This window comes from Misgurnus anguillicaudatus, chromosome 21, assembly GCF_027580225.2.
Source record: "Misgurnus anguillicaudatus chromosome 21, ASM2758022v2, whole genome shotgun sequence".
NCBI classification, from domain to species: Eukaryota; Metazoa; Chordata; class Actinopteri; order Cypriniformes; family Cobitidae; genus Misgurnus; species Misgurnus anguillicaudatus.
The window spans coordinates 15,137,501-15,150,000 of NC_073357.2; the positions used below are offsets into that span (position 1 = coordinate 15,137,501).

Consider the following 12,500-nt stretch of genomic DNA (forward strand, 5'->3'; position numbering starts at 1 on the left):
CGATTGTATACCGGGAGCCAGAGCGTCTGACATTAGATCCAAACTTAAAGTGCTGGCTAATGCTAACCGTAAGTTTTCTAAGATTGTTATTCACGCCGGCACGAATGACACCAGACTCCGCCAGTCAGAGATCACCAAAGATACTATTAAAGAGGTGTGTGAAATTGCAAAAACAATGTCAGACAATGTAATTTGCTCTGGTCCCCTCCCCGCCTACCGGGGGGATGAAACTTACAGTAGATTAGTGTCTCTTCATGGCTGGATGTCAAAGTGGTGCCCTCAGCATAACGTAGGGTTTATAGACAATTGGAAGCATTTCCGGGGAAGACCTGACCTGCTAAAGAGAGATGGCCTCCATCCGTCTCCGGAAGGAAGTGCTATACTCTCTAGAAATCTGACCAATAGTCTTACTTTTGATATTGTCTGACTATCCAGGGCCCAGGTCAGGAAACAGACAGATCGGCTTACCCATCAGTCTGTTAGCTGCCTTGACATGTCAAGATCACATATATCCCAGCACATAGAGCCTTTTTTAACAGAGTACCAACACATCTCGACTGTGTCTGTTCCTCGAACAAATAAATACAGAGCACCGTTTACCCCGTCTCGCACAAATCTTATTAACATAAAACTAGAACATAATACATTAACAGATGAAACTCAAATGTTAAAATTCGGCCTTCTTAACATTAGATCACTTACCAACAAAGAACCAATTATCAATGAAATAATTACTGACCAAAACTTAGATGCACTCTGTTTAACAGAAACCTGGCTTAAAGCAGACGATTACACCAGTTTAAACGAATCCACCCCACAAGACTATTATTATAAACATGTTCCTCGTCTAATAGGGAGAGGGGGTGGTGTAGCTACAATATACAATAAAATATTCAAAGTAAACCATAAATCCAACCTAAAATTTAATTCGTTTGAAATAATACTGTTAAATATGGAAATAACTGATCGCAACAACAAACGACTTTCGTTCATGTTAGCTACCATATATAGGCCTCCAGGCCACCACACAGATTTTCTTAAAGAAATAGCAGACTTCCTATCTGAGCTTACAGTCACTGTAGATAAAGCTCTTATCGTTGGTGATTTTAATATCCATGTGGATAATCCAAAAGATGCATTAGGACGTGCGTTTATGGATGTTCTAAATTCTCTCGGCATTAAACAAAATGTGTCAGGGCCCACGCATACTCGTAATCACACACTAGACTTAATTCTGTCACTCGGACTCAATATTAATGACATCGAAATATCACCCCAGAGCGATGCCGTTTCAGACCATTGCCTTGTGTCATGCACAATACTTCTAGATAGGACCGCTCAGTCTACAACATGCTACAGATTAGCCAGAACAATAATTTCCACCACTAAAGATAGCTTTATTAGCACTCTTCCAGACCTGTCCCAAATGAAACATGTAGCAAATAATCTTGAAGATATAGATATTATAATAGAAAACCTGACAAACGTATGCTCTAGCACGTTGGATGCCGTTGCTCCCATTCGAAAAAATAGAATCAAAGAAAAACCGCCAGCTCCATGGTATGACCATCATACTGCAGCCCTTAAAAAAGTAGCTAGAAAAATGGAAAGAAACTACCGAAGCACAAAGTTAGAGGTATGGCGTTCAGCATGGAAAGAGAGTGTTCAACACTACAGACAGGCTATTAAAACTGCCAGATCTACCTATCTCAGTACGCTTATTAAAGAAAATCATAACAACCCTCGTTTTCTATTTAGCACAGTTGCGAAACTGACTAGAAACAAAGAACAAACAGAAACCAATAGTAAACTCCAACACAATAGTGACGACTTCATGAACTTCTTTACTAACAAAATTATGTTTATTAGGGAAAACATAGAAACTATGCAAGCAGCCATCACTCTACCCAATAGTACATTTTCCACTAGATTACCAAACGAACATCTTGAGTCATTTAATCCTACTACAATAGAAGAGCTCTCTAAACTAGTAACGTCATCCAAATCATCGTCCTGTATACTAGACCCCGTTCCCACAAAATTACTAAAAGAGGTATTTCATGTAGTGGCAGACACTGTACTTAATATCTTTAACTCATCTCTAGAATTAGGATACGTTCCAACAGCTTTCAAACTAGCAGTTATTAGACCGCTCATTAAAAAGCAAAACCTTGACCGGGGAGATCTTAATAACTTTAGACCAATCTCAAATCTACCTTTTCTTTCTAAAATATTAGAAAAAGTAGTGGCAAGCCAGCTACGCACACACTGCATGAAAAGTGGGATTTTCGTCCCCGTAAGCGCCTGTAGGCTCCCGAAATTCTCCCTAATTTTCGGCAGCTTTCCTCAATTTACAGCCAGCGAGCGTCGCGTTCGTCTGTGTCACAAATTGTCGTAAACGAACCATGACGCAGGTGGAGAGCCCCGCGGGGGTACGATTCCTCTAATTAGCATATGAATAGCAGCGAAACCTCTGCCGGCCAGGTAGAGCGTCTCTAGTCTAATTAGCATGTGAATAGCAGCGAAACTAGAGTGGCTGCCCACTTGGGTGTGCTCGCTCGGTGTTGGCTGAAGCCACTACTTTTAGACGGGTGAAATCTCCCGTGGATGGTTGGCAGATCACTTCAAACCAATCACAAGGGATTTTTCTTGTTTAAAAGAAGTGGCTTCAGCCAATACCGAGTGAGTAGATTCGAGTCGGGCCGTTACTCTAAAGAGGGGGGTTATTGGGCACCCTGGCTCATTATAAATGTAAACCCCAATAATAATAATAATAATAAATATATAATTTATGTGATATTAATTTTTTATATAATAATGTCATTGTGCTATGTACTTCATTATTCACACCATCAAGAAATATAAGAGAAAACAAAGAGGTTTATTTATAAACACACAGCTGTTTATTCAAAGAAAGAGCTTTAATTAGAAACACACAACTATGTACAAAGCAGCATAATGTCTCTTATGTTGTCCTCCAAACACGTCAAAAAGTGCCCAAGACATTCGGGAAAGATCCCTAAAAATCTTTTTCAAAGTTATCAAGCGTTGAAAAAAGAAAAAAAAACCGTTGTAAAAAAGTCGCTTTTGCAGGCATATATGGTGAGTTCCCCTGTACTTTGGTATCGCCTCTAATCTGAATTGCAGCGTGGCACAGAGCTCGGAGAGTTCCAGGCTGCGAGAGGGCGGTGGCCGTACAATCCATCCAGACACCCCGTCAACAATGCCGTCTTCATCAGACATGAGTTCTAATGGTGGCGCACTTTCAAATGTCCATCTCACCCTCAGCCAGCACACTTCGTCTCGCTTCCAGCAACTGTAATATAATCAATAAAGACAATAAGTGACCTGAAAAATACTCACATTGACAAAAAAATGATCTAATATAATAAATCTTACCCTTTTTCTTCTGGATCGACTCCGAGCTAAACTTTTTGCATTTTCCGCCCGCGATGCGAGTTCAGGTTGTTTGTATCTGAAGCTCCGGCGAACCGACTCATAATACGTCTTACAGGCAGCTGGAAAACAATTAAATGAGACTGGTATTAATAAACAGAGTCACGGTACAATTAAACAAGAAATGAGGAAAAACATTAGAAGTTATACTCACAAACAATGTCGTCATTCTCAGCAGTTAAATGTGGACTTGCTAAAATAGCCCCAACCAAATAGGAGGTCACGGCTTCGTTATGAGGCGACGTCAGTCTGTGAAAACAAAATGTGCGGGTTTAAGCTCGGATCTATTAACGTATTTATTTACTTATACAAGAATAAAAGCATATTCTTTAAATCGTAACGTTACCTTTGCTCTGGTTCATAGCGCCTGCAGTGGGCCTCAGAGACGCCGTGCAGCCTCCTAAAAATTACAAGACAAAAACACCTCTAAGCAATAAAACACACAGCTTGGGCTACTTAAAAATATGCTTTTACATAAAATTATTCTTACCGCAATCTTGGGATTGTGCACCCGTCTTCTCTTCTTGGAGAGTTACAAACACCAAACCAAACATCTCTTAATGCTCCTCTTGTACTGCTGTGAGAGCCGTGGCCATGACCTCGCACGCGATTGGACGAAGGCGAGAAGCCTGTCCGGCTCCTCCAATCACACGCGAGGTTATTGAAATAAGGAAAATCTTGTGAGACGTGCGCGCCGCGCATGCGTATGATATAAACAACAAACGCGATGTGCCGGGAGCTCTGTGTGATATCATCAACACAGTGTGCTGTCAGTTGAAAGATGGAAGTCCCAAGACTGAAGAAACGACCTTGGCGCTTCTGTGAACATTGCAACACTGAACTGTGTCATACACAGTATTTTGACCACAGAAAGCGCTATTTTAAAAATGGAGTTTGGGAGAAAAAATCCAAAAGGACTACGTCAGGTCAGATAACGTACAGAGCCTGCTGCTATCCAGTCATGAACCCGCTGTGAGTGATGTCCTGTCATGTGTAAAGACCCGGAGGATAACTTTACTGGAGTTAGAAAGATTGGTGAAAGTAAAATGCAATCCGAGGACCCAGAAAAAAGTGATTGAAGAATTTGAAGAAATGCACCCAGCGAATTGCAGTTCAGACAACGGTGAGCATAATTACATATTTTTATATAAGCTTGGCTTGCTTTACGTATGTTAACATTTTAAACAATACTAAAACATATCAACAAGTAAAATAAAATAAAATAAAATCAACAAGTTAAACAAAAACGTTTTGAGTACGCTATATCAAAAAGTAGCCATCCAGCATGTTTTATCCATTGTGGCAGCCCTTGCTCACAAAAAGGTTGGAGACCCCTGGTCTAGTTAAATGTGGTTGATTATCACTGTTGTTGTTATTTTAATAGTATAAATTAATTTATAATTAAATAGGAATATCGCGCTATAATGCATAACGGTATCTTCTGTTTGTTGTTTTTCAGACGAAACAGCAGATGACCAAAGCATTAATCTTTTCCTGGACATCTCCTGTTGTGTGGTAAGCATGAAATTACATTTGGATACACCAGTATAAAGTTCAGTACATGCTAATCCAGAGCTAAAATGGGAAAACCTAACATGTTTCACCCACATTATTGTTTTCCACTCTCAAATTTCTGTTAGTTAACTAATGAAAGCAACTAAAGTATAAACACACTTTATAAAGTATAAAAAAAACTAAAATGAAGTTGAAGTGGATGAAGTTCCCACAAAGTACTTAACTGGTTCATTGCACTAAGATAAAGTTAGCTGTTTGAGATGCACACAATCTTTTCCAACTACAGTTTTCAAATCTTTTCATACTCAAATGGCCATATTGATGAGAAATGATTAATTATGTTCTTTTTAAATCTCAAATGACCATATTAACGATGGGGTTTTCAATCTCAAATGGCCATATTCATGATGGACTTTTCAATCTCTAATGGTCTAATGGTGGTGCTGAGTATATGCATTGCATGTGTTTTAAATATGTCCTTTAAATTTCCATAGGATGACTATGTGGATGAAGAGGGGGAAATCCTTGCTGAGGAGCAGAGTGAAGCCTATCCTCACATACAAGATGGGGAGGAGCATGGAAGTGATCAGTCCAGAAGTGAAAAAACAGAACACTTGTTGATGAAACTTTTGGCCATGATGAAATTGACTGGTATCCTCTGTGACGACTTCTTACAGTATGTGGTTTGTCCAAAATGTATGACAGTGTACATGCTTACTGAAACCTATGAGCGCAGACGGGATGGTACAAAGGTTTGCAGGACTTGTGGTCACATCCCGTTCTACAATCACCCACAGCAGAGGGCTGCATTAAGGAAGAAATATGGCTCTGCCTTGCTAAGAAAGGCTACATATTCGAGCGGTGAAGAGTATGTCCATCCAATACGTTCTTACTGTTACAAGAGTGTTGTGCAGTCTCTGGGAGGACTTGTTAAAAGACTTGGATTTGAAGAGAAATTAGATGAAAGGAAATTAGTGTGTTAGGAGATGTAAATGATGGACAAGTATGGCAGGATACCAGTATGTGAATTCAATAAACTGTAGTCATGCCACTATGCACAGTATTCGAGCTGTGATGTAATTACACAAGTTACCTTGCTTCATTCCCATCCGGACAGACATTTTGTTGTTTGACATGTTGTTTGATGGTGTTTGCATAGAATGCACAAATTGAGCCTGATTAAAACTCTGTTAAAACAATTAAAATTGTTGAAATAAATAGTTTGGTGTATCTTTTTTACCTAACATTGGTTATTGCTAATTACATACAGAGTAATTAATATACACTGTTAGCCTGGATAAATTGAATCTACTTAAAGGGATAGTTTAAAAATTATTAGGAAAAAATATTTTGAAAGTATTGTGATAAATGGTGAAGAAAAGTTTGATAAATGATTGTCATTAAACTTAAAGTTGATTTTGAATTACTCTGTCCAACATCTCCACTTAGTTAACTGAGTTGAAAAAAATTATATTTTTAATTAATGTATAATTATAATTCTCTTAGGGGCGGTTTCCTGGACAGGGATTATACTAGTCCTAGACTTAAACACTTTTAAGAGCTCTCCAAACTGAAAACAACTTGCACTTACATATCTTAAAATACATCAGTGCCATTTGTTTTACCTCAAAATGCACACAGGTAATGTTTATCGTAAGGCATGTTTGTTAAAACTAGTTTTATTTCCTAATTAAACCAAGGCCTAGTCCTGGGTTAAGCTAATCCTGGTCCGGGAAACCGACCCTTTGTGTTATAAATGGTATTATATCACAAAACTCATGACTTAGTCATTAAATAAACTTGATTCTCCACTGAAACACAATACAATACAATGTGTTGTTTATGTCAATAAACACTGATCACCTGAACGGGGACTTTCATTTACAAAAATGGTAATTTATCATTTTAAACTAAACAACATGAATAATATTAAAGCATAAACCTCTATGACATTTTAACAAATATTTAAGTAGTTAAAGTTCTTATTAGTTCTTAATTCTGTAAAAAAGCTTAAATAATCGTAATATTCTGAGACAAAGGATTATGGGTGTTCCTTACAACATGTACTGCTAAAGTTCATTCACTTGAATGTTTTAGTTTAATTAATTTTATACACTTAAAAGTTAAATTAACTAAGATTTTTTAAGTAAATGTCCATAACTCAAAATATTAAGTGATGTTTACATCATGAAGACAATGTGTTAACAGTGTAGCATACTTTAAAAATAAATAAATTCAAACTAAAATTTAAGAGTCTGTAATTTGGCTTTACTGATACCAAAGATTTTCTTAAAATCAAAGATTAAAACCTCTCAGAATGTTACCTGAGTAAAACTCCCCCAGCTGCTACCCTGATTTGCATTTGTATAGCTCACAGCATGTTCATTTACATGTTAAAAGCCTCCCCTAGAATTAGGGGAAGGGGGGACAACTTCCAAGCAAGACCCACGTCAACTTCTGACAACTTACGGCAGTTTTCGGTGTTGGCTGCAAATTGTCGTGCGCAGTCGTAAACTTGGAGTTTCACAGCAATCTACAGTGCCACATTCTGACGAAAATTCCACTTTTCATGCAGTGACATTCGTAGAAAATAATAATACATATGAAAAGTTCCAATCAGGATTCAGGCCCCACCATAGCACAGAGACAGCGCTGCTTAGAGTTACAAATGACCTCCTATTAACATCCGATCGTGGTGAAATCTCAATCCTTATATTACTAGACCTTAGTGCAGCCTTTGACACAATAGATCACACAATCTTTCTCAATAGACTAGAAAACTATGTTGGCATCAGTGGTCAGGCGTTAGCCTGGTTCAGATCGTATCTAACCAATCGATATCACTTTGTTTATGTAAATGAGGAAGAGTCATATCACTCCCCCGTTAAATACGGCATACCTCAGGGATCAGTTCTAGGCCCTATCCTATTCTCGTTATATATGTTACCTCTAGGAGACATTATCAGGAAACATAACATAAGTTTTCACTGCTATGCGGATGATACCCAGCTTTACATCTCGTCGCATCCTAGCGAAACCCACCAGTTTTCTAAGCTAACAGACTGCATTAGTGATATTAGGGACTGGATGGCACAAAACTTTCTTATGCTAAACTCCAATAAAACAGAGATACTTATTATTGAACCGAATCGCTACAAACATAATATGTCAGATTACAAGTTGCCCATAGATGGCTGCACGGTGGTGCCATCTTCCACGGTTAAGAATTTAGGCGTAATGTTCGACAGCAATCTATCTTTTGATAGTCATATCGCCAACATCTGCCGCACAGCATTCTTCCATCTTAGAAATATCTCAAAAATACGCCATATGCTGTCTGCATCAGACGCAGAAAAGCTTATACATGCTTTTATGACCTCTAGAATAGACTATTGTAACTCGTTACTCGGGGGATGCCATGCAAATCAGGTAAACAAGCTACAGCTGGTTCAAAACGCCGCCGCAAGAGTGCTTACTCGATCTAAAAAGTATGACCGCATCAGTCCAATTCTGGCATCTTTACACTGGCTACCAGTTAAATATCGTATACAATTTAAAATATTACTAATCACCTACAAAGCCTTAAATGACCTAGCGCCTTCGTATATTAAAGAACTACTATCAGAATACAATCCATCACGTAAACTGCGCTCACAAAATTCTGGTCACTTAATTATCCCTAGAATATCAAAAGTGTCTAAAGGTGGTAGATCCTTTTCCTACTTAGCCCCTAAGCTCTGGAATGATTTACCAAACAATGTTCGAGTATCAGACACAGTCGATCAATTTAAATCTAAACTTAAGACATTCTTCTTTAACAAAGCATTCACATAAAATGTCCAGTAAATGTACATTTCCCGCAGTAGTTAGTTTGTCCAGAACAAAGCACTCACATACCTCATATGGGTAATATACTTATGCCGCAATAGTTAGCCTGTCTGGAACCGAGCCGACTTGAACCACTATAATGTTTGACACTTGCATTGCATGCGAACGGCCCCTACGCTAATAGAATTCTGTTTTTCTCTCCCTGTCTCGTCCTCAACCACGAGGACCATGAGACAAACAGACCCAGTTCCGGTTGCTGTGAAGATCATTGCATCACTGATCCACTGGCTGTCCTTCAACGTGATGACCAGCCGATGCCCGACCAACGACCACCGGCTAAACCAGTTTAATTCGCTTACCCGCCTCCTATCCCTACCGTTTCTATATATATATATATATATATATATATATATATATATATATATATATATATATATATATATATATAAATATATATTAATTCCTCCCAAGGGTTTTTGTCCTTCTAGGACTTTTTCCCATTGGGTTTTTTTTCCTAGAGGGTTTTTAATCCCAGGGAGAGTCAGCCAACTTTGGCTTAATTTAGCACTTTACAGTATACGTTACTTTATTAATATGCTCGCTTGTACGGTTTAACCGCTTTCTCTACTTCTTATATTATCTATTGATTTTCTGTGTTATCCTCTACATCTTCTCATGTAAAGCTGCTTTGCAACAATTAACACTTGTGAAAAGCGCTATATAAATAAAATTGAATTGAATTGAATTGAACTTGGATGGGAGACCTCCTGGGAATACCAGGTGCTGTAAGCATTTAATTAATTATTTAATTATTTATTCATATAATTGTTTCCAGAAATGCATCCTTTCTGTAAGCGTTCGCACATGGCATGGCGTTGCCACATTAGTCTTAAAGTGGCTCTCGAATCGAGTCAGCGCTCGCTTACGGCCACACCACCCTGAGCACGCCCGCTCTCGTCTGATCTCGGAAGCCAAGCAGGGTCGGGCCTGGTTAGTACTTGGATGGGAGACCGCCTGGGAATACCAGGTGCTGTAAGCATTTAATTATTTATTTAATTATTTATTCATATATTTTTTTTTCCAGAAATGCATCCTTTCTGTAAGCGTTCGCCGATGGCATGTCATTGCCACATTAATCTTGAAGTGGCTCTCGAATTGAGTCAGCGCTCGCTTACGGCCACACCACCCTGAGCACGCCCGCTCTCGTCTGATCTCGGAAGCTAAGCAGGATCGGGCCTTGTTAGTACTTGGATGGGAGACCGCCTGGGAATACCAGGTGCTGTAAGCATTTAATTCTTTATTTAATTAATTATTTAATTATTTATTCATATAATTTTTTTCCAGAAATGCATCCTTTCTGTAAGCGTTCGCCGATGTAATGGCGTTGCCACATTAGTCTTGAAGTGGCTCTCGAATCGAGTCAGCGCTCGCTTACGGCCACACCACCCTGAGCACGCCCGCTCTCGTCTGATCTCGGAAGCCAAGCAGGGTCGGGCCTGGTTAGTACTTGGATGGGAGACCGCCTGGGAATACCAGGTGCTGTAAGCATTTAATTCTTTATTTAATTAATTATTTAATTATTTATTCATATAATTTTTCCAGAAATGCATCCTTTCTGTAAGCGTTCGCACGTGGCATGGCGTTGCCACATTAGTCTTGAAGTGGCCCTCGAATCGAGTCAGCGCTCGCTTACGGCCACACCACCCTGAGCACGCCCGCTCTCGTCTGATCTCGGAAGCCAAGCAGGGTCGGGCCTGGTTAGTACTTGGATGGGAGACCGCCTGGGAATACCAGGTGCTGTAAGCATTTAATTAATTATTTAATTATTTATTCATATAATTTTTTTCCAGAAATGCATCCTTTCTGTAAGCGTTCGCCGATGGCATGGCGTTGCCACATTAGTCTTGAAGTGGCTCTCGAATTGAGTCAGCGCTCGCTTATGGCCACACCACCCTGAGCACGCCCGCTCTCGTCTGATCTCGGAAGCCAAGCAGGGTCGGGCCTGGTTAGTACTTGGATGGGAGACCGCCTGGGAATACCAGGTGCTGTAAGCATTTAATTAATTATTTAATTATTTATTCATATAATTTTTTTCCAGAAATGCATCCTTTCTGTAAGCGTTCGCACATGGCATGGCGTTGCCACATTAGTCTTAAAGTGGCTCTCGAATCGAGTCAGCGCTCGCTTACGGCCACACCACCCTGAGCACGCCCGCTCTCGTCTGATCTCGGAAGCCAAGCAGGGTCGGGCCTGGTTAGTACTTGGATGGGAGACCGCCTGGGAATACCAGGTGCTGTAAGCATTTAATTATTTATTTAATTATTTATTCATATAATTTTTTTCCAGAAATGCATCCTTTCTGTAAGCAATCGCACATGGCATGGCGTTGCCACATTAGTCTTGAAGTGGCTCTCGAATCGAGTCAGCGCTCGTTTACGGCCACACCACCCTGAGCACGCCCGCTCTCGTCTGATCTCGGAAGCCAAGCAGGGTCGGGCGTGGTTAGTACTTGGATGGGAGACCGCCTGGGAATACCATGTGCTGTAAGCATTTAATTAATTATTTAATTATTTATTCATATAATTTTTTTCCAGAAATGCATCCTTTCTGTAAGCGTTCGCTGATGGCATGGCGTTGCCACATTAGTCTTGAAGTGGCTCTCGAATTGAGTCAGCGCTCGCTTATGGCCACACCACCCTGAGCAAGCCCTCTCTCGTCTGATCTCGGAAGCCAAGCAGGGTCGGGCCTGGTTAGTACTTGGATGGGAGACCGCCTGGGAATACCAGGTGCTGTAAGCATTTAATTCTTTATTTAATTAATTATTCATATAATTTTTTCCAGAAATGCATCCTTTCTGTAAGCGTTCGCACATGGCATGGCGTTGCCACATTAGTCTTAAAGTGGCTCTCGAATCGAGTCAGCGCTCGCTTACGGCCACACCACCCTGAGCATGCCCGCTCTCGTCTGATCTCGGAAGCCAAGCAGGGTCGGGCCTGGTTAGTACTTGGATGGGAGACCGCCTGGGAATACCAGGTGCTGTAAGCATTTAATTATTTATTTAATTATTTATTCATATAATTTTTTTCCAGAAATGCATCCTTTCTGTAAGCGTTCGCACATGGCATGGCGTTGCCACATTAGTCTTGAAGTGGCTCTCGAATCGAGTCAGCGCTCGCTTACGGCCACACCACCCTGAGCACGCCCGCTCTCGTCTGATCTCGGAAGCCAAGCAGGGTCGGGCCTGGTTAGTACTTGGATGGGAGACCGCCTGGGAATACCAGGTGCTGTAAGCATTTAATTAATTATTTAATTATTTATTCATATAATTTTGTTCCAGAAATGCATCCTTTCTGTAAGCGTTCGCCGATGGCATGGCGTTGCCACATTAGTCTTGAAGTGGCTCTCGAATCGAGTCAGCACTCGCTTACGGCCACACCACCCTGAGCACGCCCACTCTCGTCTGATCTCGAAAGCCAAGCAGGGTCGGGCCTGGTTAGTTCTTGGATGGGAGACCGCCTGGGAATACCAGGTGCTGTAAGCATTTAATTCTTTATTTAATTAATTATTTAATTATTTATTCATATAATTTTTTTCCAGAAATGCATCCTTTCTGTAAGCGTTCGCCGATGGCATGGCGTTGCCACATTAGTCTTGAAGTGGCTCTCGAATCGGGTCAGCGCTCGCTTACGGCCACACCACCC

The 12,500-nt window shown here is 40.3% G+C and overlaps 1 protein-coding gene, 1 long non-coding RNA gene, 9 other non-coding genes and 3 pseudogenes across 11 annotated transcripts in view; 13 read left to right on the plus strand and 1 right to left on the minus strand.

The window, feature by feature from the left end:
- Positions 1-536, plus strand: part of LOC129447580 (uncharacterized) — a 253,528-nt gene extending 252,992 nt beyond the window's left edge. Inside the window, exon 2 of the mRNA XM_073859705.1 lies at positions 1-536. This exon is cut by the window's left edge and continues 646 nt beyond it. Within this exon, the coding sequence (XP_073715806.1) occupies positions 1-427 (427 nt within the window). The 3' untranslated portion in view covers positions 428-536.
- Positions 537-3,069: 2,533 nt separating this feature from the next.
- LOC141353230 (uncharacterized) lies at positions 3,070-3,764 on the minus strand. Its single transcript, XR_012360244.1, has 3 exons — positions 3,611-3,764; positions 3,400-3,518; positions 3,070-3,316 (listed from the first exon to the last, which is right to left on the minus strand). It is a non-coding gene; the product is annotated as an uncharacterized lncRNA (long non-coding RNA).
- A 5,955-nt stretch (positions 3,765-9,719) lies between these two features.
- Positions 9,720-9,838, plus strand: LOC141355117 (5S ribosomal RNA). The gene has a single exon (XR_012361543.1). It is a non-coding gene; the product is annotated as a 5S ribosomal RNA (ribosomal RNA).
- A 130-nt stretch (positions 9,839-9,968) lies between these two features.
- Positions 9,969-10,087, plus strand: LOC141353832 (5S ribosomal RNA; annotated as a pseudogene).
- Positions 10,088-10,228: 141 nt separating this feature from the next.
- LOC141355118 (5S ribosomal RNA) lies at positions 10,229-10,347 on the plus strand. The gene has a single exon (XR_012361544.1). It is a non-coding gene; the product is annotated as a 5S ribosomal RNA (ribosomal RNA).
- A 139-nt stretch (positions 10,348-10,486) lies between these two features.
- Positions 10,487-10,605, plus strand: LOC141355119 (5S ribosomal RNA). The gene has a single exon (XR_012361545.1). It is a non-coding gene; the product is annotated as a 5S ribosomal RNA (ribosomal RNA).
- Positions 10,606-10,734: 129 nt separating this feature from the next.
- Positions 10,735-10,853, plus strand: LOC141357287 (5S ribosomal RNA). The gene has a single exon (XR_012363770.1). It is a non-coding gene; the product is annotated as a 5S ribosomal RNA (ribosomal RNA).
- Positions 10,854-10,982: 129 nt separating this feature from the next.
- On the plus strand, positions 10,983-11,101 carry LOC141355120 (5S ribosomal RNA). The gene has a single exon (XR_012361546.1). It is a non-coding gene; the product is annotated as a 5S ribosomal RNA (ribosomal RNA).
- A 129-nt stretch (positions 11,102-11,230) lies between these two features.
- On the plus strand, positions 11,231-11,349 carry LOC141358184 (5S ribosomal RNA). The gene has a single exon (XR_012364672.1). It is a non-coding gene; the product is annotated as a 5S ribosomal RNA (ribosomal RNA).
- A 129-nt stretch (positions 11,350-11,478) lies between these two features.
- LOC141354232 (5S ribosomal RNA) lies at positions 11,479-11,597 on the plus strand (annotated as a pseudogene).
- A 128-nt stretch (positions 11,598-11,725) lies between these two features.
- Positions 11,726-11,844, plus strand: LOC141357443 (5S ribosomal RNA). The gene has a single exon (XR_012363930.1). It is a non-coding gene; the product is annotated as a 5S ribosomal RNA (ribosomal RNA).
- Positions 11,845-11,973: 129 nt separating this feature from the next.
- On the plus strand, positions 11,974-12,092 carry LOC141355121 (5S ribosomal RNA). Its single transcript, XR_012361547.1, has one exon. It is a non-coding gene; the product is annotated as a 5S ribosomal RNA (ribosomal RNA).
- Positions 12,093-12,221: 129 nt separating this feature from the next.
- LOC141354267 (5S ribosomal RNA) lies at positions 12,222-12,340 on the plus strand (annotated as a pseudogene).
- Positions 12,341-12,481: 141 nt separating this feature from the next.
- LOC141357173 (5S ribosomal RNA) overlaps positions 12,482-12,500 on the plus strand; it is a 119-nt gene continuing 100 nt past the window's right edge. The window contains exon 1 of the ribosomal RNA XR_012363655.1: positions 12,482-12,500. This exon is cut by the window's right edge and continues 100 nt beyond it. This is a non-coding gene — a ribosomal RNA (5S ribosomal RNA).